We start from the raw sequence: 25,065 nt of genomic DNA on the forward strand, positions 1-25,065 counted from the left end.
TTTTAGGGCTAAAATGCTTCGTGAATTACTCTTAGTGAAAAAAATTAGGAGTCCTAAAGTTACGAGTGACACGCCCATTATTTTTAGGAGTTGCTCCTAAATTCGCCAGTTAGGAGCTACTTTTAGCCTTAAAATTCTTTGTGAATACGGCCCCAGAACTATATTCTTTGGTTTTACTCATTGTGATGGATGATTAAGGGAATTTGTGTTTCCTCATATATATAGTCCTGGGAAATAGCTAGACAATTTCATGTTCCTAGTCACCCTGGTGTGCCAAAAATATAAATATGTATCAGAATATACTTCAGAGATATTTTACTCCTAAAAAATTGGGGTGCCAATAATTGTGGTCAACATGTTTTGAAGAAAAACTTTTATCTCATATTGTGATTTACCCCCACTTTCAATTCTTTTACTTCAGTGAAAAGTAAATTTTTTGCACATTTTTTGAATGAAAGATCAAAGGGATAAACAATGCAGATTTATTTTTACAGCCATCTTTGATCATATTTACCAGGGGTGCCAATAATTCTGATCAGTAACTATATAGCCTACTTTGGGTCCGTATGTCTTTTTTTATGTATTTGAAAGAAGTGTTTTATCTTCCCCAATGCTGCATTTATTTGATCAAAAATTCAGTAAAAAGTAATTTATTCCTGTGATGGCAAAGCTGAACTTTCAACATCATTACTCCAGTCTTCAGTATCACATCATCCTTCAGAAACCATTCTAATATGTTGATTTAGTGCTCAAGAAACGTTTCTTATTATTATCAATGTTGGAAACAGTTATGCTTCTTAATATTTTTGTGGAAACTAAAAAAGAAAATTCCGGTTTCTTGATAAATAGAAAGTTCAAAAGTACAGCATTTTTTTTTATATCTTTTTTTTACATTGTAAATGTCTTCTTAACTGTCACTTTTGTTCATCTCCTCTATATATTTTTAAATAGCTTTAACTCTTTTTGTTGATACTTTTTAGTATCAAATGAATATTAGTATAGAAATTAGCTTGCTTTAATGCATTATGGGACTGGTTTCCCCACAAAGGACACATGTGATCCTCCCCTAGAAGACAGCATAATTATGCTGCTTCCTATTTGGAACAGACGTTGGATTGGACGCCTATGCGAACTACTTGAGATGCAAATTAGCATAATTTTTTTTAGACTTTTTAAATTAAATGTTTTTTGTATTGTCCCAATGCAAATAAAAATGTTGACTACGTAGGCAGCTCGCTAGAACAGAACCGTTATTTTAAGCAGAAAAAATGACCCAAAAAAAAACGAAGGCAGACTTAGTGATTTCTTCACATTGTATTTTGTGTTACATGTGATCAGGTAGCTATAACACTACCGAATATTACCACTGCAGTAGCACTACAGACATTACAGGTTTGTCTCCGATCTAACAGGACTCAGATATTGCAGTAGCTGGTACTGTGTGAAAAGGCACTATGGGCGTAACTAATATTCTTCCCTCCTGGGGCAGGCTCTTCTCTGAGCCGGAGAAATTAAAAACAATAAAACCTTCTTTATAAAGGATGTTATATAAAAATAATGAAATCAGTCCCGGCCTGCAGAAAAGCTGGAGTTGGCGACCAACTGCCCTCCATTGCAGCCCTTCTTCTGCAAGGCCTCAGTGGAGGTGAGCATTGAGGTCGTATTTATTACAAAACTTGTCCGTCAGCGGGATGCAGGTGAGAAGCTCACACCACTCGCACTTAACGGGGTAAACATAGAAGAGAACGACGAAACCGGAGAAGACGCCCAGGAAAAGAGTAAGTGCCACTAGGATCTGCAAACGTTTGCGGTACATGTCCATGCGGCCGAAGCTGATGTATGGCAGGAAGGCGAAGGAAAGGAAGAAGCCTGAGAAGAAGCCGCAGATGTGGGCGAAATTATCTATCCAGGGCAGCAAGCCGAAGGCGAAGAGGAACAGCACTATGCATGAGAGTTTGATGAAGGCCCTCCATGGCCGTGCCAAGATCTGCCAGCTCTGGAACAGCTCCACAAACAGACAGGCCAAGATGCCAAACTGAGAGCCAGCCGGACCCACCTGGCATTGGAAAGACAGAGAAGGGGTTACTATGGCTTGAACGAGTTCCTGCGCTGGTGCAACTAAACCAGGGATATAAATCTAACATGGTTGGCCATAACCAGGTGAAAATGCCTATTTAGGTGCTATATAATATGTGAAAAGCTGTTTCAATTGAGTATTATGTTCGTTTACGCTGTTTTCCTAAAAGTGAACATACTTCTGCAAACGACACATCGGATGGACACGTACTATCCGTTAAATCCCAGTGACAACTAGATCACATGTCAATTCTAACTTGGTAGATTATTTACATACTACACACTACTTATAGAACATTGTTCGCAGTGCTGAAGTGCCAACTAGTCTCTCCCTATGGAGGATCCCTTTACCACTCTACAGATAAGGTGTTGTCGGGAAAATTCGTTTTGCGTTCCTACCCCGAAGCGACAAAATAAAATAAAATTCTTTATCAAAATTTATAAGGAAAGACAAGTACTTTGTTTAGGCTTGGCTTGTAGGGAATTCCAAACCTGCGCACGTATATTCAAACGCACATAACTATAGAACCCATTCTAAATGCGCAATGCCCATCAGCGTTTCTCACAGGTTCGCGTTTAAAGTTTATGTAGAGAGAATGGTGTCGTCTTAGCGGCCCCTAATTTAATAACAAATGATCGTTGTGACGGAAGCAAATCAATCAAAACTAACTTTAGCTGGAAAATAACTTTATTAAAGAACCGCTATAAAGCCAAAACAATCTCTGTTACCTTAAATTATACATTTATCTCTGTAAAGCTGCTTTGAAACAATCTACATTGTTAAAAGCGCTATATAAATGAAGATGACTTGACTTGACTTAACATCTAAATGCACATGCATGTAACTTTTTTTTTTGACCGATGGAAGTTGTCATCATCTAGGTTGCAATTGCACGTTTACACCCGTGATTTAGGCCTGTAATAAGCCATGGGGGGAAAAAATAGTTTGGGGTCAGTTAGATTTTGTCAGCGTTTTTGAAAGCTGAATTTTCAACGGCATTACTCCAGTCTTCAGTGTCACATAATCCTTCAGAAATCATACTAATATGCGGTAACACTTACTTCGATGGTCCACTTTAGACATTCTACTACCTATAAGTAACTTTGCAACTACATGTCTGCTATTTCTACCAAGTCTTCTAACAGTAGGCCTATACTACAGTTTACTAATACTCTAATGAGAGTTAGTTGACATGTAGTTGCAAAGTTCCTTATAGTTAGTAGAATGTATGTTGGGGAAGCCTCAAAATAAAGTGTTAGCTAATATTAAACACAGTCTACTAGTACTCTAATAATAGTTAACATGTAGTTGCAAAGTTACTTGTAGCTAGAATGTCTAAAGTGGACCATCGAAATAAAGTTAATATGCGGATTTGGTGCTTTCTTATTATTATCTATGTTGAAAACAGTTGTGCTACAGTATTTGGTGAAACCATGATGCATCAGGATTCTTTAATGAATAGAAAGTTTAAAATAATAACATTTATTTGAAAAATAAATGTAAATATCCATACTGTATAACACTACAATAACTACAGGATAACATTAAAGGCCAATGCAAAAAGTGAGATTGATTTTTAGGTTGGATTTAACCGTAACCATTTGAGGGTTTATATTAAATTATCTCATTACTGAATGTGTGGATTTTAAGACGCCTGATCCAGACTCATGGGGCTGTACCTCTGCTCTGTACGGTAAGAAGATGGCACTGGCGAGGTTTCCTGTAATCCCACTGAGGATATAGATGATGGAGATTCTCAGCCAGCCCGCTAGCTTCTCCAAATCCCTCAGAATGGTCATCTGGAAGCACACAGACACCAGGCAGTGCAAGATCCTGCAGAGAGGAAGAGACTTTCACAATCAATCAAACAAGGCTTTACCTTTGTCAAGAAAGAGCAGTCAGGAAGGATAAGTAATCTGACACTGCATTTCATTTATTGCGAAATTCACAATGGGCCCCCTGCAACGGATCACACTTCCTACTCACCCAGCATGCAAGAAGAGAGAGAGCCAGAGCCGATAGAACTGGTCCGGGATCTCTGGGTTCAGGAAAGGCAGGAGGCCACACACATCATCCATACAATGCACCTGAGAGCGGATAATCAGTTTTATCCATAATTACACAAATTACAGTTTATAGCTAAATGTCTGTAAACTTTAATTATAGGCACTTGCACAGATGTGGCTCTTTACACCCCCTGCTGGCAATTTATAAAACGGCATATTGCACTACTGTACTGCTCTAGATAAATCAACAGAATGTATAAGATCTAAACTTATATGTCAGCAAGAAGAAATGTCCACTGACCTGGGAACACAATGTGGCCTCCTCATGGAAGTATCCCTTCATGAAGTTACAGTACTCTCTTGATGTAATCTCACACCTATGCAGATCACAATTGACACTATTTTAAATTTGGATAACTTTTCATTATCTTAAAACCTAAATCATCTGCTAATTCAGAGCTTGATTTCCTTCCTATTTCAACACTAAAGATTTATTTTTCCGTTCATAACACCATCCCAAGCTAGATGAGGCCTTCCGTTTTTTCATGAATAGTGCATCACAACTCAAGCAAGGGGTCAAATTTTGTCTGATTAACATGACGAGAGGGTTATTAACCCTATAAAGCCTACTATATCATGTTTGATTTGCAAATCTCTAAGGCCTCTAAATGATCAACATGATGAATGATATGCTAAAACCCTGTTATAATCTAATCTACATGCCCTCTGTTGTCTGATTGATAGTTTATACTTTTTTAGACAGTAAAAGGCCTTTTAGCTTGTGGTACACGTCTTTTTGCTGTGAACATTTTTATAGAGTAAAAAAGAATAACTTTTATATTGCTAGTAATATTTCAAGATATACACTTATTGGACTTATAAGCAACTTAGGTTGACTTATCCATACAACATTTCTTTGAAAAATCATGGTAAATGATACAACAGGCTTTTGAGAATGTTTATTTGAACATCTCTCAATCATCATTGTATTGTATTGCATTATATATTTTGCCACCCACAGTAAAAACTAAAGAGCCTTTATCATAAAACTAAAGCATTTAAATATCATCTTACTAAGACATTATTGGGAGATATGGAGTGGCAAATGATATTTATATGCATTTTATGTAGTTTGCTATACTGTTATAAAGTCTCACTGATTTACATTACAAGCTATCAGTATTTCATCTTACTTCTTTTAGTTGTAGCCACCGATCTAGTCTATATATGATCATAATTCCAAATGGAACGTGGCTTAGCTGAAATGTCAATTCTAAGTTGTGTTAGTTCATTTATTTTGGAGATATTTGTTTGTTTGAAACCCAGTACAAAATGTGATGATTCCTTTGCACATTGTTAAAAGTTCATAAAAGAAACTTATAATAATAGGATAAAATAAATATATTACAATATACAGTCACTCTGTAATAATACATACAATGAAACAATAAACAAAACCATACAATATGGAAAAGCCAAATGGTTGACAAATTAACTCGACTTAAATGTACAATATGTAAGATTTTTGTATTTAAATATCCAAACACTAGAACATTGTTATATATTTTGTAAAAATGTACCGCCACCTACTAGTTTTAGTTTCTTATTTAGATCATCTCAATAAAAAATGCATTTCATATTTTGGGGATTGTTTGCCCAAAAAAAAAGAAAATTTTGTTTATATACATTTCATCTTCATGTCATTTCAAATCTGTATGTCTTTGTTTCCTTTGCGGAACATAAAAGAAGACATTTTGAAGAATGTTGGTAACCAAACTGTTTTGGTCTGTAAATATACTGTATCTAAATATCAATTCAGAGGCAGCTTCTGAAAAAGAAATCATGGCCATTGAAGCCTTAAAGTTTTGTGTAGTAAATGTTATGTTGAATCAAATAAATTATTTATTTCTAAAGATACTTTCTGTAATGTCTACCAGATGCTTTTCTCATTTAACACAATAATGACTTTAAATGATCTTTTGGGTGTAATTTCTCAGCCAAATTTGATGTGCAATTAAGTAAATTAATTAATCGGTTTAAACATTTTAAACGCTGGACTGCCCTATTTACAGTAGATGTTTACCATTGAAGTGCTGCATTTTTTTAAAGGCTCTTAAAAGAATGAAATGGATTCATATTTGTCACTGCTATCAGTCTTTGTTAGTTCATTTGAATCACTTAATATCTAATGGTGTGTGTTGCAGGTTCTCCTCACCTTCCTTTGGTTCCGATGCAGCAGGGTCTGCCAGTGATGACGCAGTCAATGTGTGGCAGGTTAGTGTGGTTCCCTGTGCTGTACCTGGTGCATATCTGACAGAGAGCAAAATGGTGTATAACAGTATTAAACTGAAGCAATAATGAGTGTTCATATTAGTCATCTGTTAAGAAACCGTCACTCACCGGCCACTTGGTGATGTCATCAGGCCACTCGTGAGGAGTGACCGAGGCAGGCTCCAGACAAATCCTAACATCACAAATGTGTGAAATAAGATTATTCAGGCCGCAGGCAGTGTGAATGGGTAAAAAGGGTTTGAATTGTACCTGGGGTCTTGATGGCACACAGAGCCATACTGACGCACTTTCCCCTCTAGATACGGAGCACTTGGGTGATGAGGCCACTTTACCCATAATGCCAGTGTACTCTGCGAATATTACAGGGACATTTGTGTAAAAATAGGTCGAGTGCACACATTAATGTAGACATGCGAGGTCAAACGGGAACTGACCGAGCACTCCTCCTGAGAGGTCTGCAAGCACCCTGATTGGTCATTACGGACGCAGCACGCCGAGTGCCGCTCGCTGTCCTTCTTCTCCTGGATGAGCTGGTGCACCTCCTCATCCTGACGCATGCAGGGGGAGAACTTAGCACCGAGGTGAATCAGCGCCTCCTGCAGGACAGGCAAACAACTGCAGATTAGGCAAGAGCGTAACGCGCTAAACTCAAACAAAAATACAATTATTTTAGTATTGTTTTTATATACTATTATAGTATTTATTACTATTTTTATTGATCTATTATTATTCATATTTTTTAGTGTTAATTTATGTATTTAGCTTTAATATTTTGTGTACTTTTTTCATTTTTATTTATTTATTTATTTATTTTAATATTTCGTTGATACTTTACAATAATGTTCATTTTGTTGACATTGGTTAACAACATTAGTTACTATCAATGAAAAATACTTGTGAAGCATTCATAAACGTACCAATACACTAAATTTACTAAAACATTTACTTACATTATTAAATTCAAAAGTTGTATCTGTTAATATTATTTAACAGACCTGAGCCAACATCTGTTGTATTTTTATACGAATAAATAATGTAACAAATGACCTTATTGTAGAGTGTTACCAATATTTCTATCTATCTTTACACAAGGTTTCATTTGATAAAGTTAACTACATTAGTTAACATGAAATAACAATTAACAATAATTATACAGCATTTATTAATCGTAGTTCATGTTAATTTCAGCATTTACTAATACATTTTTAAAAATTTTAAAACATTAGTTCATGCACTCTAAATTAAAATAAACTGCATTTTTATTCATTAACATCGACACAGATTATTAAATGTTGTATAAAAATATATTGCTAAATGTTAGTTAATATAAGATTAACCAATGTTATCAAATGATACCTTATTGTAAAGTATTACCATCTATTTTTGTCAGTATTACTTATAGTTACTAATAACAACACTGATATAAGACAATTTTAGGCATTTTATAATAAATTTAAGTATTTTTAAATAATATTAAAAAACATGATTTTATAGTAATATTACACATGCACTTAAACAACATAAAAGGAATATTGGTAACCTACAAAAGGGCTAAAGGCGTCTCTTTAAGGACATTTTTAGTTGTTTTTCGGGTCCCAAGGTGGTAAGATTATTTAGTTTTATAAATACAGACATAGCAGCACAATTACAATATACACAAACTTTAAGGCAAATCCATATGTTTAAATTTTCTAAATATATTTACCGAGTCTGGTCCAACCCAGAAGTTTTCTTGCTGCATGAATTTGACATTTTCATAAACCCCTTTGTTTCGTAAGACCTACAACAGATGACAACCTATTATACACCATAATAAACACAAGCAAATTGCAACTAAACCGAAAACACATTTTACTTACAGAATCAACAGTCTCATGTTGTGAAAAGCCCACAGGTGCAATGCCATAGATAGAAACTGCCAAGATGGTAATCAGCAAATGGACAAAGGTGATCCAGTAAGTGAAGAAAGGCCTGTGGGATAAAATAACTCAATTCATCACCCTGTACAGACACCTATGACTCATAACATCCAGTTATCGTAAATGCACAACATGCATCTATCTATCCAGAGACCATCATGCAATCTCAATAGTCAACACCAAGCACCCACACACAATGCTGTTAAATACCTGTGGTCATTCATGTCTTCAATCTGTTTCTTCACGTAGCTGTCAATGCGTTTGCGGTAGGTGCGGTTGGTCAGTCTGCCCACCATGCCAAGCCCGTAAGGACGCTTCTCCTTGGCAAAGAGTTTCTTAACGGGCACAGCAATGCGCTGTCCACGCCGCTGACCGCTCACACTAACCACTTCCTGCCGTAAGCGCACTTTAGGCTGAACCAGAGCACCATCCTTTCCCTTACGCCAGCCTCTCTCGAGAGGCCTGAGAGACATGGAGAGACATAGAAATGAGCTTTTCTATAGTACAGACAGAGAATAGTCCACTTAAAGGGATAGTTCACCCAAAAATGAAAATTAGCTCATGATTTACTCACCCTCAAGCCATCCTAGGTGTATATGACATTCTTCTTCTTTCAGACTAATACAATCGGAGTTATATAAAAAAATGTCCTGGCTCTTCCAAGCTTTATAATGGCAGTGAATTGCCGTTTCTGTTTTGAAGTCCTTAAAAGTGCATCTATCCATCATAAAAGTGCTCCACATGGCTCCGGGGGGTTAATAAAGACCTTCTGAAGCGAAACGAAGTGTTGACAATTTAGTCTGAACTAATAATCGTTACTGGTACTACCAACAAAATATTAGTGCATTCATGGAAATGGGCGTCGTTACACTACATCCTTATGCATGGTTTGGCTCGAGGTCATGGTGCAAAGGACCCTAGGTTGAATTTACTCCCAACCATCCCTTTAACCCCCCGGAGCCGCGTGGAGAACTTTTATGATGGATAGATGCACATTTATGGACTTCAAAACAGAAACAGCCATTCACTGCCATTATAAAGCTTGGGAGAGCCAAGGAGATTGTATTAGAATGTCATATACACCTAGGATGACTTGAGGGTGAGTAAATCATGGGCTAATTTTCATTTTTCGGGTGAATTATCCCTTTAAGCCGGGGACACACTTAACAACTAGCTGAAACAAGACTGAATTGAACAAACTTTCAGACTGTTTCCAATGACTGGAGCAGATTTTAAACACCGACTGAACACCGCTGTCTCTGACTCAGCGCGTTTGGGCATGATCAGTCATAAGTATCAAATTACATTCATAATCAGCCTTACAGTTGTTAAGTGTGTTTGTAAGAGCTTTAAGAGCATCAGAATAACGTTACAAACTCAAAAATATTTGTCAAGTGCATATGTAACTCACAGCATAAGATGGCTCCGCTCCAGTTCTGTCTTCTCTAGGGCACTGCCCGTCAAGTCCCTCTCATCTCCAGCTCTACTGGCATCAGTTTCTTTAATGGCAGCTTCAGAAAGCGACTCAAACACCTCGTCTGCGTATGTGGACAGCTCTTCGTGTGTAAACCCATCCTAAAGGAACAAATGGCCACATCAGACACATTTAGGTGTACAAAAACATTATTGATGTTTAATTTCTTGGATGACTGTTTTCTCAGATGTGTCTTTTTTTTTTACTTTTTTTTAAATATTTCCCAGCTATTTTCCCTATTCAAGCCAGTGTTGTTATTGTTAACTAAAACTATTACAAATAACTTTAAACAAAAATTAGAAATGTTGCCTTGGTAACTAACTTAAGTAAAAAATTTAAGTCGTAAAATTACTATTAAATTAAACAAAAACTAATAAAAATGACAAAAACACAACAAAATGACATAAAACGTAAACTAAAATGAAACCTGAAAATATAAAAATAAAAGATAATACTAAATATAAGAAAATACTATAATAATATATAAATAATACTAATCCCTCTTAATATGTAGAGGCAACTGTAACCCATTTGTAGACTGACAGGATGTCACTGACTGTAACTCTCTGACCCTATCAAAAACATTGATCAGTTTGTTTGAATATCTCAAACCATCTAGACACAGTAACACCTCCTTTATCAGTGTAAGTTTGGGGCGGGAATATCTGTTTGTCGACCAATGGACGACGGGCAGTATATAGGTAAACTAATATTAACTGTTCAGTTGATGCTAGTGGTGCATTCATATATTTCACCTCAATGGTCTTTACATATTCCAACACTAGGTGGCAGCATTGAGGTGGTCTGGGCTGTAAACGCCAGGTTTTGTCGTCAGTTTCACCTTGGCAAAGAAGGAGGTGTCCAGTTCATCTGGGAAATCCACAGTGTCCTCATCTAGGAAACTGGCTGCAGCAAAACTGCGCCTCTGCATTCGCCGAACGGTCCCTTCCCGCAGAGAGCGCCCCTAAAACCAGAGTCATCTTCATCAACAGCATCATGTTTACTAGTACTATAGTCATGTACGAGCACAAGGGTACATAACATCTAGATATACATATTATACATCAAAACAATGGGTGAGATCTAATGCCCTTTGCAATGCAGCTGTGCTGTGTTTCTGAGGCCAAGCAGGAGATTACCTCAACCTGCTCCAGAATATTCTATCAGACCAACAGCTGAACATTCCAGTGGAATTATCATAGCCATCTGTTAGCGTTGTTCCCAGGCCTTTAGCCTGGTCATCTGGGCTCAGGCACTAAATGGAACTGGGCCAAATCCTGGGCCAACAAGTCAAGCCAGAGATAAACTTTTACATAACAGATTATCAGGGGGAGGGTGATATTTGTTTATTACAATCTTTACAAGGACGTCAAAGTGAGCCTCTGAAGTAATCTATGATAATCACTACGGCTGGGTTTATGGGACGGCCCTTGCCTTGTTCCAACTGCATTCACGTCACTTTGACATTTGGGGCACTCAAGCTCAAAGGAGATTTCCGAATTTTAAGGAATGATTATTGACTCAAATCAAAAGGTGATTTGATATTTTTCTAGCAATTGTCAGAAATGAGTCTGCCGCTTTATCCTGTTGTTTGTTCCTGCCTGGGAACTTGTTTTGTTCATGTCCGGAGGATGATAATAAAACCAGAGAATGACTTCACAGGAAATCTGGGGAATGAAATCACTTTTTGGGGCTATTCAGTTCTATGCAACTAAAATAGACCATCTACATTCTCAATATTTTTGACTTGAAGGCCCTCCATTGTCTAATATAATAATCGAAGATATTCTCCTCTGGTATTTCTACTGGAATTATGCTATTGTTCCTTGTTTTGAGACTGGTAGTGTTTATATTTAAAAACAATTAACCACAATTATTTTAGTGATTCCAGATGATTAATAAAATAAGAACAAATAGATACTGAAAAGAAATTTTTTTGTTTGTTTGTTTAGGATTTTAATTTAATTGTATTAGTAAATTATTTTTTAATAATTATTGAAGAAAGAAATTATATATATATTTTTTTTCTATACTGTGTGTATGTATATATATATATATATATATATATATGTATATGTATGTAATTTATATGTATGTGTGTGTATATATATATTAAATGAATTAAATTCATTTAATATATATATATATTCATTTAAATCAAAATTTAAATGAATTAAATCAATTCTAAGGAAGTTTACTGAGGACCCCTGGTTGGAATCACTGTTATAAATCATATGCAGTGCTAATGTAACTTGCTTAACATTGTAGTCTCTCTATCTGGTCTTACCTTCACCAGAGCAGCAGCTGCTCTGAAGCCCATCTTGGCTACAGACTCGCGCTTCCGTCTGCGGGGAGGTCGGTTGAAGCCAGAGCGGGAGCTGGTGAAGGAGCACAGGGAAGCTGCGCAGGGGGTGATGGGGGTCTGAGGTATGCTGAGGCCGTCCACTTCCTCTACGTTACGGAATGCTCGACCCCGAGCCAGCGGGTCTACGATCTGCAGAGACCGACAACAACAAACCTAAACAGTGAGTCATGATCACCCTGTGTGACTGTGTATCACAAGCCATCAGCTCTTAATAGTGTGCATCAGCTATAGTAAATGCTGATGGTAAATTGTTTATTGAAGTCCCATGTTTATAGAAACAGTGGTTTCCCTAGAACAGTTTAAGCCATTTGGATTGTACCGTTAAAGGGATCTGTATGCATGTACTGAATGCGTCCAGCTTACCCTCTGCATGCCGTGCTGTGCGGGTGGTACGTATAGAGGAGGAGGGGTCTCTGTACTGGTCATGGACAGATTGTCTTGGCTGGGCAGGTCCATTTCGCGTATCACCTGAGGCTTCAGTTTGCCGTAGCGCTGGGTGCAGTGGCGGATGCTCTTCCGCTGCCATTTCTGGGTGGCATCCACATCATTGCTGACCCCAAACCAGTCTGCTGTGCCTCTGCAGTCACATCATTATTTTTTATAGTAATAATACAGCAGTTTTACCACACCAAGCGTACAAACTAATAGGCCCTCAAGAGAGAATGGAAAAACATAATAAAATCCACTTGGGCAATCTGAGCGAAGAGCCAAAACAACAAACTAACTAACCGAGACATCCAAAACATCCATGGTCGATTCCGACTGAGTGCATTAACTCTTTCTGAGTGAATGATTTGTAAGCACTCATAAATATCTAATACTGATGGATTTTTTTTCTGCCGCTACCTGCCTGTCAACATATGTATTTCCATACCTTCGCGCAGACATCACACATCATCAGCAGTTTCTTAAGGCTATGCAGAGTTGAAGACAGAGCGCCACAAACAAACAGCAGCCACTTTTTACAGTTCCTCCTAAACCAAAACAACGAGCTTATGCTGCGTTCACACCATGTTGTAACCGTAATTACAAGATGGCAACCTATAAGATGGCAACGGAGTGATGTTCTATACCCGGGGCTCTGTTCAAGTCCTCAGACTTGTATTTATTCGTTTCTCTGGCAACACTATCAACGGCAAAATGAATCTGAAGCAGTCAGGTGGTCCAAGAAAGAGCTCTGTAAGTTTTTTACGTTCATTATTGTAATGTTATGTGCTTTGAGACATGAGGTAATTTAACGCCGTCTCTGGTCTTATGACGCTTTGCAGACTCTGCTGTGTGCATTCATGTGATTTGAAGGAGCCGTGGCTTTGGAGACGCTCTGAAGGGAGGTTGGGGTCATACGCTTTCAATGCTAGATTGCTATAACTCTCTGAAATTTCTTACCCAACTCAATAAATTCACTTGTGATGTGTTAAATAATATGATTTGTTTTCAGATAATAAACCTTGCATTAAGTTTATTTTGCTCTCACTAAATTTATTTATGCTTAAGACCAACTTTTCACCAATGTGTTAAGAAATACATTTAATTCAAGAAATAATAATCTCTTAATTGCATTAATATCTTAAGTAAATGTGTCTTATTTTAAGCCTGTCTAGATACTTTACTGGCAAACAAGACCAAAACACATTAGTGTGTACCCCTCTGAAACACAACCTAGGACAGAGCCTGTAAGGTTTTTTTTGTTTTGTTTTTTTAAGTGTTTGAAGTGTGTGCAAATGCTGGTAGTAAAGTTAGGACATCAGCAGTGTTTAGAGTAAAGGCCACATAGTAATAACAGAGTCGGCTGTGCATCATTACAAGGAAGGCCAGCTGAGGGGAGGCCTTTTAAGGCAGCAGAGGGGGAGTCACCGCTGTATTGTCCCCCTCTTTTTGGAGGAATGATTTGAGAAAGAACATCAGCCATGAAATATAAGAAAATAACTTGATAAACTGTTCTGCTATCCACTGAAAAACTGAACTAACTCATCTACTGTAAACACTCAATATGGTGATGAAATAAATCATTGGGCTCATCCATTACACACAAAAATATGTTAAGTTTTCAACTAAAAATAAACATTCCTAAACAAGATTAATTTACTTCAGATGCAAAGTAATTGCACATTATTTTTTAATAAGGAACGCAATCTTTATTCCATTAAAACTAGCAAACTATGTGGGAAACTTAAACCTATGAACATTTTTTCAAATATATCTACAGCTGTTGGCCAATCAGAACCAAGTATTCCAGAGAGCTGTGTGATTAAAACCAAACACATGGAGATGATCTATAAACCAAACCAGACCATAATAAACCAAACTAACAACCATAATAAAGAAGACCTGCTTTGATACTAAAAAACACTCTTCAAAAACAAGGTTAAATTAAATTACATTTTCAATTTATAAAAGTTGAAATGCCTTAAATTCCGAAAATATCCAAAAGCACAAATATTTAATACAAAAATCCACAATTAGAAGTTCCTCGATCATAAAGACACGGTGCAACATAAAAAAACACTCCATTGACCTACCTGTCTAACTCATCCCAGGAGGCAAGGAAGGTCATGTCTGAGGTAGAGGAGGAATAGAAGCCTTCACACTGAGTGAAATATTGGCTTTTCATTCCTTCTACCCTCTACATCACATGAAGTCATAGAAGCAAATAAGACATTTCCTTGATGCCAGAGCTCAAGCAGAAAATCTGCTTCAATCCAAAGGATCAAGACTCGCTTAAACACTTAAACAGATCCTTAACGTGTCTGAGACCATACAGCAGTGATTCACATGTATCCCGGCAGCAACTCCACTTTACTCTTGCCGCCTACTCAGATAGTGTTTGAGGAGTGTGTGTAAACATCCAGTAAAATACCAGCTCATCTGACTAAAAGAGAGAGACAGAGAGAAGAGAGAGAGAGGGTCGACGTGTCGAAACATGAGGGAAGTGTGAGAACTGGGACTAGACTCAGTTTGCACAATTCAATCATGACCATACACTCACACATACAATTACACATGCCTCAAGCAATAATACTATGTCCCACAGAGCAGGCAATAATCCTGAATAACACAAAATCCTCATCTACAAGGGTAAAGACAACACATTTGCAAGACAAAGGACTCCATCCTTCAAATACCCCGGTGGAGGGAAAGAAATTATCTTAATTTGACATGCAATTCTCAAAATGCACTATAGGCACTGTGCACATTAGTGGACTTTAACAGTTATGAGTTTGGACAGTCAATCAATTAACTTGTGGATAGTTTTGTCAGTGGCAGAGGATTTGAATGGGGATATGGTACGGTTAAACTCGTTTATAGAGCAGGGGTATTCAAACAAGTTGAGGACCCCTAAATATATGATCCCATTAATAAACTATAAAGGCAGCTATATATCTTCATATAAAGACCCACTTTGTTAGATAAAATTAAGCTAAGATATGTTTCCTGAATTAAATATTTTTTCATGTAGGCCTATAACACTTTTTTATTAAATAATATATTAAATAAATAATAGAAAACAGTTATGTTAAACAACTGTCATAGTATTTTTATATCTTACTGGTAGAAACTAGGGCTGTATGGTGTCAATACAGTAAAATAACAATGATTAATCATTTCTTCCCCAAATGAATCAGTAATAATATAGACAAAACACATCCACAACTTCAGCCTACTACACTCCAGAAACCTGTGCAAGACAAGGTTTACATTAATAAAGCATGAGTCACAAACAGCGGCAGAGTTGAAAATAGCCGAAAGAGGCCCACATAAGCAATTTTTACAGCATTGTGAATAACACTTTCTGCCGTGACATGTTCTTCTCCCACAGCTCAGATATTCCTTTGATGGTAGACACATGGTGGACTCAAGAGTCAATACACTATCAGTTGATTATCTTAGAACACAGCCAAACCCAAAGACACAGATGTGAAGGCTTTGATTCGCTCCTGTTTTTGTGTAGAGGAAGAAAGGAACTCTTTTTCAAGTAAGTGTAGGAGTCTGACGTGTGTGTGTGTGTGTGTGTGTGTGTGTGTGTGTGTGTGTGTGTGTGTGTGTGTGTGTGTGTGTGTGTGTGTGTGTGTGTGTGTGTGTGTGTGTGTGTGTGTGTGTGTGTGTGTGTGTGTGTGTGTGTGTGTGTGTGTGTGTGTGTGTGTGTGTGTGTGTGTGTGTGTTCTGACATTCTTTCAAAGCCAAATGAAGTATTATGGATGATCAGGGAGCGGCAAATAGCTGTCAGAGGGGCTATGCTATATTATATGATTCATCTTAAACTTAGTGTGGGCGAACTGGATTTAAAAAGTCTTGAATGTTTCAAAATACTGATGAAAACCAGATTATTATTTATTTATTTGTTTATTTTATGAAAGAGTGTTAAAAGACAATAAAAATGCCCCCCATCACATAATTAATTCGAAAAAACGACACATTCTGAAATTACACACTGAAACTACTACTCCTAAAAAACTTAAAAATATTGGTTCCATATATATTGGTTCCATATATATTGTTCCACGGTACCTGAGGACGATTTGCGGCAGTGACTGACGTCTGGGGGGTTCCAGACGTGATAAACACTGGCCTTTAACCAGGACGGTGCTCATCTGCTCAAAGTGTACCCTCTTCCCTGTGGGACTGGAGGGGATGAAGTGAGGAGGATCAGGAAAGGCAGATGAGAAAACAGGGGAAGAGAAAAGATAGAAAAGCAACCAGTTAGGTTACAGAAGAAAAGCAGAGATGGGAAAAAAATTGATGCATTTAAAAAGTTGACAGGGTCATCTTAATTGCAGTAGAAAAGCAGAAAGGAGGTTAATAAAGAGGACAGACTCTATGTCATACAAAATTTGAGCACAAGAACAGATGCTGAGAAAGATGCACACATGCAGTCAAAACGAACATTAGTTTGATTTACTGCTGTGTCTCCTCACAGTGGAGGACTTCATCCATACATAAAGAATTCATAAAACATCGCAAGCCATTAAGATAAACAGCACTAGTTACTGAGTCTAAGGAGCAGTCAGAGATTTAAAAAGAATACAGATAAAAAAAAAATCTTTATTTAGTACCTGTAATGCATATTGGCCTTTTAGCTTAGTCACAGCATAAGTTACTCTAAAAAGATTAATGCAACTTCTAATCAAAGTATGAGCAACCAATATACTACATTTAGTTAGAGGAACTTAATCATTTCTAGCAATACAATTTTGAAAAGTTGATTATTAAAAAAAGTAAGAGCTGCGAATTAAGCGTTAAAAGATCGCAATATCGATTCAAACACCCACGCGATCTTATTCCTAAATAACAATAACAAGATCTTAATAAATAATTTGCCTGTCTATTAAACATTCAAATGTGTTTGCACTACCGCTGACCCAGTTCGAGAAAGCAGTCACGTTTAGGTATGAAACAACTTCACTAACCGTATTTTCAATCACACATTATCGTTATTTCTGTGTTTAAAATATTAAAATTACTAAAGAAATACCTACTGAGATAAAAGTTTCTATTTTGGATATAAACACTAATGTCTACGGTAGCGATCAAAAAAGCGTAACTTGGTGCTTCAAATAACGATAGTTTAATAACGCTTAAATTGTTACGGCAAAAAAAAAAAAAAAAACACCCTGCTGATTCAAAAACGCCAGTAATCCAGTAATGAAACAATTAAGTGAAGTATTTATTCGTGAGTCACTGAATCATTCAATCAACCCATTTTTTTTTAAACAAATAATTCAGTAAAATTAATTAAACATTTTTAAATAGACTGCAGTAATACATATTTTGTCGTATTTTTGTAGTAAATTACATGTTTTGTTTAGGTGTCCTTTCAGGATCGTGGGAGAATCGTGATCTCTATTTAAAAAAAAAAAAAAAATCATGATTCTCAATTTATCCAGAATAGTGCAGCTCTAGTTCCAACTAATTTTAATATAACTGAGTTGTGACCCTGGAACCAATTAAATTGTATTTATTTCAGTTCAAATGAACAGAGTTTGCATAGCACATACTATGCAAGTTATTTACCACGAGCACTACTCTTGGTAGTAATGTAACCAGAAATATAACAGAAAGTCTTTTAAATGTCAAAAATAACAGCAATAAACACTAACAGCTTTCCCTTTACTAAAAAACACATCAAACATCAATAATTGTTAATAACATTTATTCTCCTTATTCAGTCTAATGCAAAGTATGCTGTAAAATAGAAATCCACTGCCCTAGACATATCAAGATAATTTCATTTAAGTTACTAAATTCATTCATTCATTCATAATCAAATAATTAAAAAAATAAGAAATATCAGCTTAAATTATACACAATATTAAAGGAAAACTCAGACTTTTTGGGACTTTAGCTTATTCACAGTATCCTCCAGAGTTAGATAAGTCTATACTGTATTCTCACTAGGCGTAGGAGCACTGCTAAATCAACAACAGGGCGTCTCGTGTGCTGCGCTAATCACTCCGCCCAAGTAGCTGCTCCGCCCAAGTAGCTGTGCTCCTACGCCTAGTGAGAATATAGTTCCCAGTATTTATAATACCATTAAAAATGGTCTCTGTCTCATATAGCCTTGTTATTTGTACACGCTGTGACTATACAGATCACAACATGTAAATTGGAAAATGTTTGCATTATTTTGCACTTATTGGGATTAGTATGCTACCATTATCCATTTACATCCAGTCTTTGTGCTAAGCTAGGCTAGCGGTGGGTGCGTCAAATAACACTTACAGAACGCACAGAAATGAAAAAGGTATTAATGGACTTATCTAACTCTGGGGGATACTGTGAATAAGTTAAAGTCCCAAAAAGTCGGAGTGTTCCTTTAAGTTGATGTATTGATCAACATTATGTCAACAGAACAGAACTTATCAAAATAATGTTTGCATCTAGAATTTTTATCTTGCATCCATGCATTTGTTTAAGTTGTGGCAACAGGTCACCTAAATTGAATTTTAGATTGTATGTTATTAAAGGAGTTCACTTTCAAACGAAAATTAGCCCATGATTTACTCACCCTCAAGCCATCCTAGGTGTATATGACTTTCTTCTTTCAGACGAATACAATCGGAGTTATCTATCTATAAATTACAGGAACGTCTGTCTGTCTGTCTGTGTGTGTGTCTGTTATTCGCATATCTCTCGAACCGTTAGTCCGATGGATTTCAAACTTGACAGGTGTCTCGCTACGGGCACGAGTAAGTGCAGTGCGAAGTTTGACAATGTTTGGATTAGAAATGCAAAAGATATCGGTAAATATATTGGTAAAAAAAACACACATTGAAGATGTTTAGAAGGTTGTGGTTTAAAAATAAACATTCTGACATTAGAGGTTTGTGTTTTTTTTCCGAGTTTACTGTGTAGCCTGCTCCCTGAATCGTCATGCTTATTCATTTGTGGATGTTAACTGAATCTGTAAGTCAGCTACACTGTTTACTTCTGAATATATTTTATTCTGGTGCGCTTAACGTTATCGCTACTTTTTAATAGCAGCCTATGCTATTCACCATCTCTTTCACGGCCATCATTTGTAGTAGCTTATTCCCAAACTGTTTGCTCAAGCATAGTCTCAATGCTAAGTTATTACTGTGTCATGCATGCTGAAGTTAGCCTGTAACTATGTGATGTTGAATATGCTATGTTAAATTGTTGCCCTGCCTATTCAACAGGATAGCTCATGTAGGCAATGCAGGCTTAAACGAGCTTAACTCTCCTCTTACCAATCGTGACGGCGAATCCCCATCTTTCCAGTGTAAGCCATCCATACTTTTCATCATTGAAACAACCAAGTTAGCTGTTTATGTGTTCTCCTTTGTTGTGCTTAACCTTGTTTTATCGGTCGTTAACTGGATAGTAGTCAACAAGTCAAACATAGCCTGATCTCAATGCTAAAACTGGCTATTATGTTCTTAACTATTAACTGATTTTGCACAGGCACTGCACTAGTATTAATAAACATCCTGATGCTTCCGAGCTTTATAATGGCAGTGGATTGCAACCACTGCAACCATCAGAAGAAAAAGATTCATATTTAACACGTTACAAAGTAAAATTCTAGCTTCCTGCAAAACGAACATATGCCTAAAGTGCAACTTATGACATCGAAAGTAGCGTAGTGCGTCATGGCGTAGCATAAATATCAGCAGTACGTCACATTACTTGCATAGGTTAGTTAGCAAATCTAGTTAGTTAGCTAGTTATTTTATTTTATAGTTAAGTATTAAATATGAATATTTTTCTTACAGAAACTCATGGTTTTGCTTCAGAAGGCCTTTCTTAACCCCCTGGAGTCGTGTGGAGCACTTTTATGATGGATGGATGCACTTTTTTGAGCTTCGAACTGTTGGTTGCAATCCACTGCCATTATAAAGCTCTGAAGCGTCAGGGTGTTCATTAATATAACTCAGATTGTATTCGTCTGAAAGAAGAAAGTCATACACACCTAGGATGGCTTGAGGGTGAGTAAATCATGAGGTAATTTTCAGTTTAAAGTTTAAATTTTCAGTAAAACTACTCATTTTTAAGAGACTAGAATGCCTTTGTTGGAAAATCCAGCTCTAGTGTTTTGGAACATGTAGCTGTTTTTTAACTGGTTTCAGACAGTCATTGACCCTAATAGACCATTTTGGACCAACTGGCCATTCCACTTTAAGGTGGTCAAACATGTTTTTGCAATTCAGTATCCAATTGACCAGCTTGGACTAGCTATAAACTCAGCTAAAAGCTCAAGATGGATTTTCCAGGAGGCCAAAAGGCTAATGAATCATTAAAGACAGTATATGTACTAAATGAAGAATATATTTTAGAAGAAGTTGTGCATCTTTTTCAGAAACATCTTTCCCCCATGGAACTGAAATAAGACAACGGTGGCCAAAAAACGTTTACTCCTAATCTCTACTTCAAACAGCAATACACAATGACACATAAAGTCAGTGTGCCAACCTGGCATTAAAACAAGTTTTGAGCAACTCCAATATGACACTGAAATAAACAAGGTTGTGAAACTGTTATCAGTTTTGCTACTGTGCCAGCCAGCATTATGCTACTGCAGATTTTATTATATGTGGATTTGCATGGGTGTATCTGTTTGTTTAGTGAATTTGACTAGATGTAATGACACTTCAAATAACTTTTAACATCCCTGCATGCATATTAGCTAGCCACCATGAGCTTGTCAAGAAAATGACTCAACACAACACAGCATCACAAAAGACACAACTATGCAAAACATGTGGTACACACCAAAGACAATTGTAAAGTACAAGAGAACAGTAAATAAAGTTAATATCTTCATTGTTACATTTCTTTTCCTACTGCCAAGACACTTAACTACAAGCAAGTAAGCCAGTAAAATGTAAATGCTATGCCTTTTGCAGCGCTAGGAAAACATTGGCTCTGTAAGTTTGGGACGGGACAATCAGTGTGTCCAACCAGTTGAAGCAGATTGAAAACTATTGAACTAAATCTTCATTTATTTTTTTACATTTAGTTCCATGAGTGAAATTCTACATTTTACCTTAGATTTACAGTACTGGTCAAAGTTTGGGGTTGATAAGATTTTTTGTATGTTTTTGAAAGAAGTCTCTTATACTCACCAATTAAGGCTGCATATATTTGATCTAAAATACAGTAAAAAACTAAAAATAATACTCAAAAGAAGAGCATTTATTTGAAATAGAAAGCTTTAAATTTGAAATATGTCTTTACTGTAATTTTTGATCAATTGATCCAGTATTATTTGAAAAAAAAAAAATTCTTACCGACCCCAAACTTTTGAACGGTAGAGTTTGTGGATGTGTAATTTTACCTCTTGATGGTCTGGGAGATGGAGGGTTTGCGTAGGACCGAGGGTCTGCGGCAGGCATTGGGGTCGACCGGCGGGCATCTGAGCTGAATGTTTTCAGTGGGTACACTGGCACTCCGCAGGTACAAGCTATTACGCATGACGGGCTGTAGGACAGGTGAATGGTAAAATATTTCAATTCTTTTTTATTTCATGGAAACACAAGTGTTTCAAAGTAAAACAATATCTCTTTGATCTAGAGCAAAAGTCTAGCATCAAATACCCACCTGGAGAAAGTTATTCTGTTCCTCCATGGGTTTCGGGACAGTGGGGATGTGCAATTGGAGCCAGGGTGGTTTCTTCCTCTGCAGGCTGCTGTTCGTGCTCTCGTCCTCAGCGTCGGCCATGTCTGCCACCCCTCCCTTCGCCAGCCAGCTGTAGGATCAAACAGGGTCAGATAAACAGCTCAAACACACATAAATGCACAGATATGGGTGAACAATGCACACACACACACACACACAACATTGCTGCCTTACATAAGACACATGCCAAAATAATCCGCATTTCCATCTGGTTGTTGAGACATGATGATGCACTGCTGAGACTGCAGTCACATCAGAGTAAAACTACAGCTGCTTTTGTCCTCCTGGGACTCACAGTGTCAATGCTCAGATGAGACATATTTTAATTATTTTAATTAATCGTCTTATGAAATGGGCAGCTATGCACATACAGTATGAACACTAATACAGTAATTCATAGTAGCCTGTCACAATGCTTCAGTTCACTTAAAAATATCAAATGTGAGAAAAGTGTATTCCTGACTTCTCCACCAGAGGATGCAAATGTCCTGCTTTTTCTGCAGTTTAACTATTTGAAATTGTTTGTAGCTCTCTTAGAAAAAAAGGGTCCTTGACTCAATATAAAGAACTCTTTATGCCAAAAAAGGTTCTATATGTCTTAAAGGGTTAGTTCACCCAAAAATGAAAATTCTGTCAGTTATTACTCACCCTCATGTTGTTCCAACCCCGTAAGACTTTCGTTCATCTTCTGAACACAAATTAAGATATTTTTGATGAAATCTGAGAGCTGGATCACTCCTTCTGCAGGCTTTTATGGACACCTTAACTTGCTGGCCCAGAAAATGTATTAAAGACATCGTTAATATAGTCCAAGTGACTCCAGTGGCTCAATCTTAAGTTTATAAAGCGACGAGAATACTTTTTGTGCGCAAAAACAAACAAAAATAATGACTTTATTCCACTTTTCATTTCCTTCTCTCTGGGCCTCGAGTTTTTTCATGTAGTGTTTTTGTGCAGCGCTTCTGTGTTGCACGTGGAATAAAGTCATTATTTTTGTTTGTTTTTGCGCACAAAAAGTATTCTCGTCGCTTTATAAACTTAAGATTGAGCCACTGGAGTCACTTGGACTATATTAACAATGTCTTTAATACATTTTCTGGGCCAGCAAGTTATAGTGTCCATAAGCCTGTGGAGGAGTGATCCAGCACTCAGATTTCATCAAAAATATCTTAATTTGTGTTCCGAAGATGAACAAAAGTCTTACGGGGTTGGAACAACATGAGGGTGAGTAATTACTGACAGAATTTTCATTTTTGGGTGAACTAACCCTTGATTGCATAATACTTCATGCTTGCTTAACATGTTATTTCATTATTTTTTTCTACTCAAAGTACGTTTATGAGCTGTTTATTCAAACAATTAAATTAAATTTGAAAAACTGAATTAAAACAAAATTAATAAATCCATAAAATGATCCCATGAACCTTTTCTTTCAAGAGTGTGCCTTTGCCCATGTATAGTTTTTCCCTTCAAAGCAGAGCAGTTTGTAATCCTATAGGAATGTTTTAATTTAAACAAAAGAAAACTCCTGAAAGATGTGTGATGGGGTGGTCAGATAGGCTGGGGTGCTAACACAAACACTGTTCAATTTCAAATTGGGGTCACTAGAACAGTGGAGTAACATCACAGTCTTTCTCTATCGAGGCACTTAACTCAAGTGGGTCTGTCCCTGCTGTTAGTGCACTACAGGTCAATACCGATGATAAAAAACATTTCCCAGAGCTGCTAACTTTAAAAAGCACAGGCAAACAAACAGAAAATGCATAACCAAAATGTTTCATATCAGCACAGCTCCAGAACTGTTGATAGTTTCAAGCTCATACAACAACATGTTATCAGAATTCCTCCCCCAGCTCCACCTGCATAAATCTGCTAGGGGATTTAAAGGGATAGTTCACCCAAAAATGAAAATTCTGTCATCATTTACTCTCCCTCAAGTTGTTCCAAACCTGTATGATTTCCTTTCTTCTGCTAAACACAAAAGAAGATATTTTAAAGAAGGTTGGTAATTAAACAGTTGCTGGTCCCCTTTGACTTCCATAGTATTTTTTTTTTTCCTACTATGGAAGTCAATGGGGTCCATCAGTCGTTTGGTTACAGACTTTCTTCAAATATCTTCTTTTGTGTTCAGCAGAAGAAAGAAAGTCATACAGGTTTGGAACAACTTGAGGGAGAGTAAATGATGACAGAATTTTCATTTTTGGGTGAACTATTCCTTTAAGTATGTCTATTTGTGCAGCAGCATATCTTACACGCTCACGGCAATGTGTCTGTGTATATATTAGCAAGTCCATGCTTGCTCTCCAGCAGCTGCAGTGTAGCAGATCTAGTCTACCAAAACCAAATATTAACAGTGCCATATTCAATAACTAAATAGCTAATACAATAGCTAAAACAATTCCGAGACTTGTAATAATTGCAATATATATAGTAATATTAACAGCTTTAAATTAATTATAAAAACAGATCTATTTTTGTAATGCCAAATAAAATAATAAAAATGATTTATTATTGTATTATATAATTTATTTATTATAATATTTTAATATTGTATTACACCAATGTAAATATAGATACAGTCATAAAGAGAATTTGTTTTCTGATGGATTACCAGAGCCTCAGACTTCAAGATTTCATGAAAGCAATGAAAAAATGTGACTACAAAATAGTTTTATGTGTGCTTGGTTGTAAGTGAAAATATAGCTTTTCAAAGCAACACACACAGGACAAATCAGAGCCTGTTGTTCTGTTCAGTTTTCAATGTTATTTTCTAAATGTCTGTGGCTGAATACTATATA

General features: G+C 36.7%; 1 protein-coding gene across 5 annotated transcripts in view; it reads right to left on the minus strand.

The window, feature by feature from the left end:
- Positions 1 to 637: 637 nt before the first annotated feature.
- rhbdf1b (rhomboid 5 homolog 1b) overlaps positions 638 to 25,065 on the minus strand; it is a 51,068-nt gene continuing 26,640 nt past the window's right edge. For 2 of the 5 annotated variants that reach the window (XM_081392608.1, XM_081392607.1), the window contains 18 exons: positions 22,190 to 22,337; positions 21,927 to 22,069; positions 16,640 to 16,753; positions 12,497 to 12,710; positions 12,056 to 12,262; positions 10,610 to 10,732; positions 9,706 to 9,869; positions 8,505 to 8,756; positions 8,235 to 8,346; positions 8,081 to 8,155; positions 6,810 to 6,971; positions 6,625 to 6,725; positions 6,484 to 6,547; positions 6,299 to 6,393; positions 4,385 to 4,460; positions 4,064 to 4,164; positions 3,757 to 3,910; positions 1,293 to 2,056 (listed from right to left, as the gene is read on the minus strand). In XM_081392608.1, coding sequence (XP_081248734.1) covers positions 1,637 to 2,056; positions 3,757 to 3,910; positions 4,064 to 4,164; positions 4,385 to 4,460; positions 6,299 to 6,393; positions 6,484 to 6,547; positions 6,625 to 6,725; positions 6,810 to 6,971; positions 8,081 to 8,155; positions 8,235 to 8,346; positions 8,505 to 8,756; positions 9,706 to 9,869; positions 10,610 to 10,732; positions 12,056 to 12,262; positions 12,497 to 12,710; positions 16,640 to 16,753; positions 21,927 to 22,069; positions 22,190 to 22,309 — 2,697 coding nt within the window. In that variant the 5' untranslated portion in view covers positions 22,310 to 22,337 and the 3' untranslated portion in view covers positions 1,293 to 1,636. Of the gene's footprint in view, positions 2,057 to 3,756; positions 3,911 to 4,063; positions 4,165 to 4,384; positions 4,461 to 6,298; positions 6,394 to 6,483; positions 6,548 to 6,624; positions 6,726 to 6,809; positions 6,972 to 8,080; positions 8,156 to 8,234; positions 8,347 to 8,504; positions 8,757 to 9,705; positions 9,870 to 10,609; positions 10,733 to 12,055; positions 12,263 to 12,496; positions 12,711 to 14,652; positions 14,899 to 16,639; positions 16,754 to 21,926; positions 22,070 to 22,189; positions 22,338 to 25,065 lie in introns of those variants that run through there. The other 3 variants (XM_081392610.1, XM_081392609.1, XM_081392611.1) reach the window with 2 other exon arrangements.

Source organism: Scardinius erythrophthalmus (assembly GCF_964197995.2).
Source record: "Scardinius erythrophthalmus genome assembly, chromosome: 18".
Taxonomy (NCBI): domain Eukaryota; kingdom Metazoa; phylum Chordata; class Actinopteri; order Cypriniformes; family Leuciscidae; genus Scardinius; species Scardinius erythrophthalmus.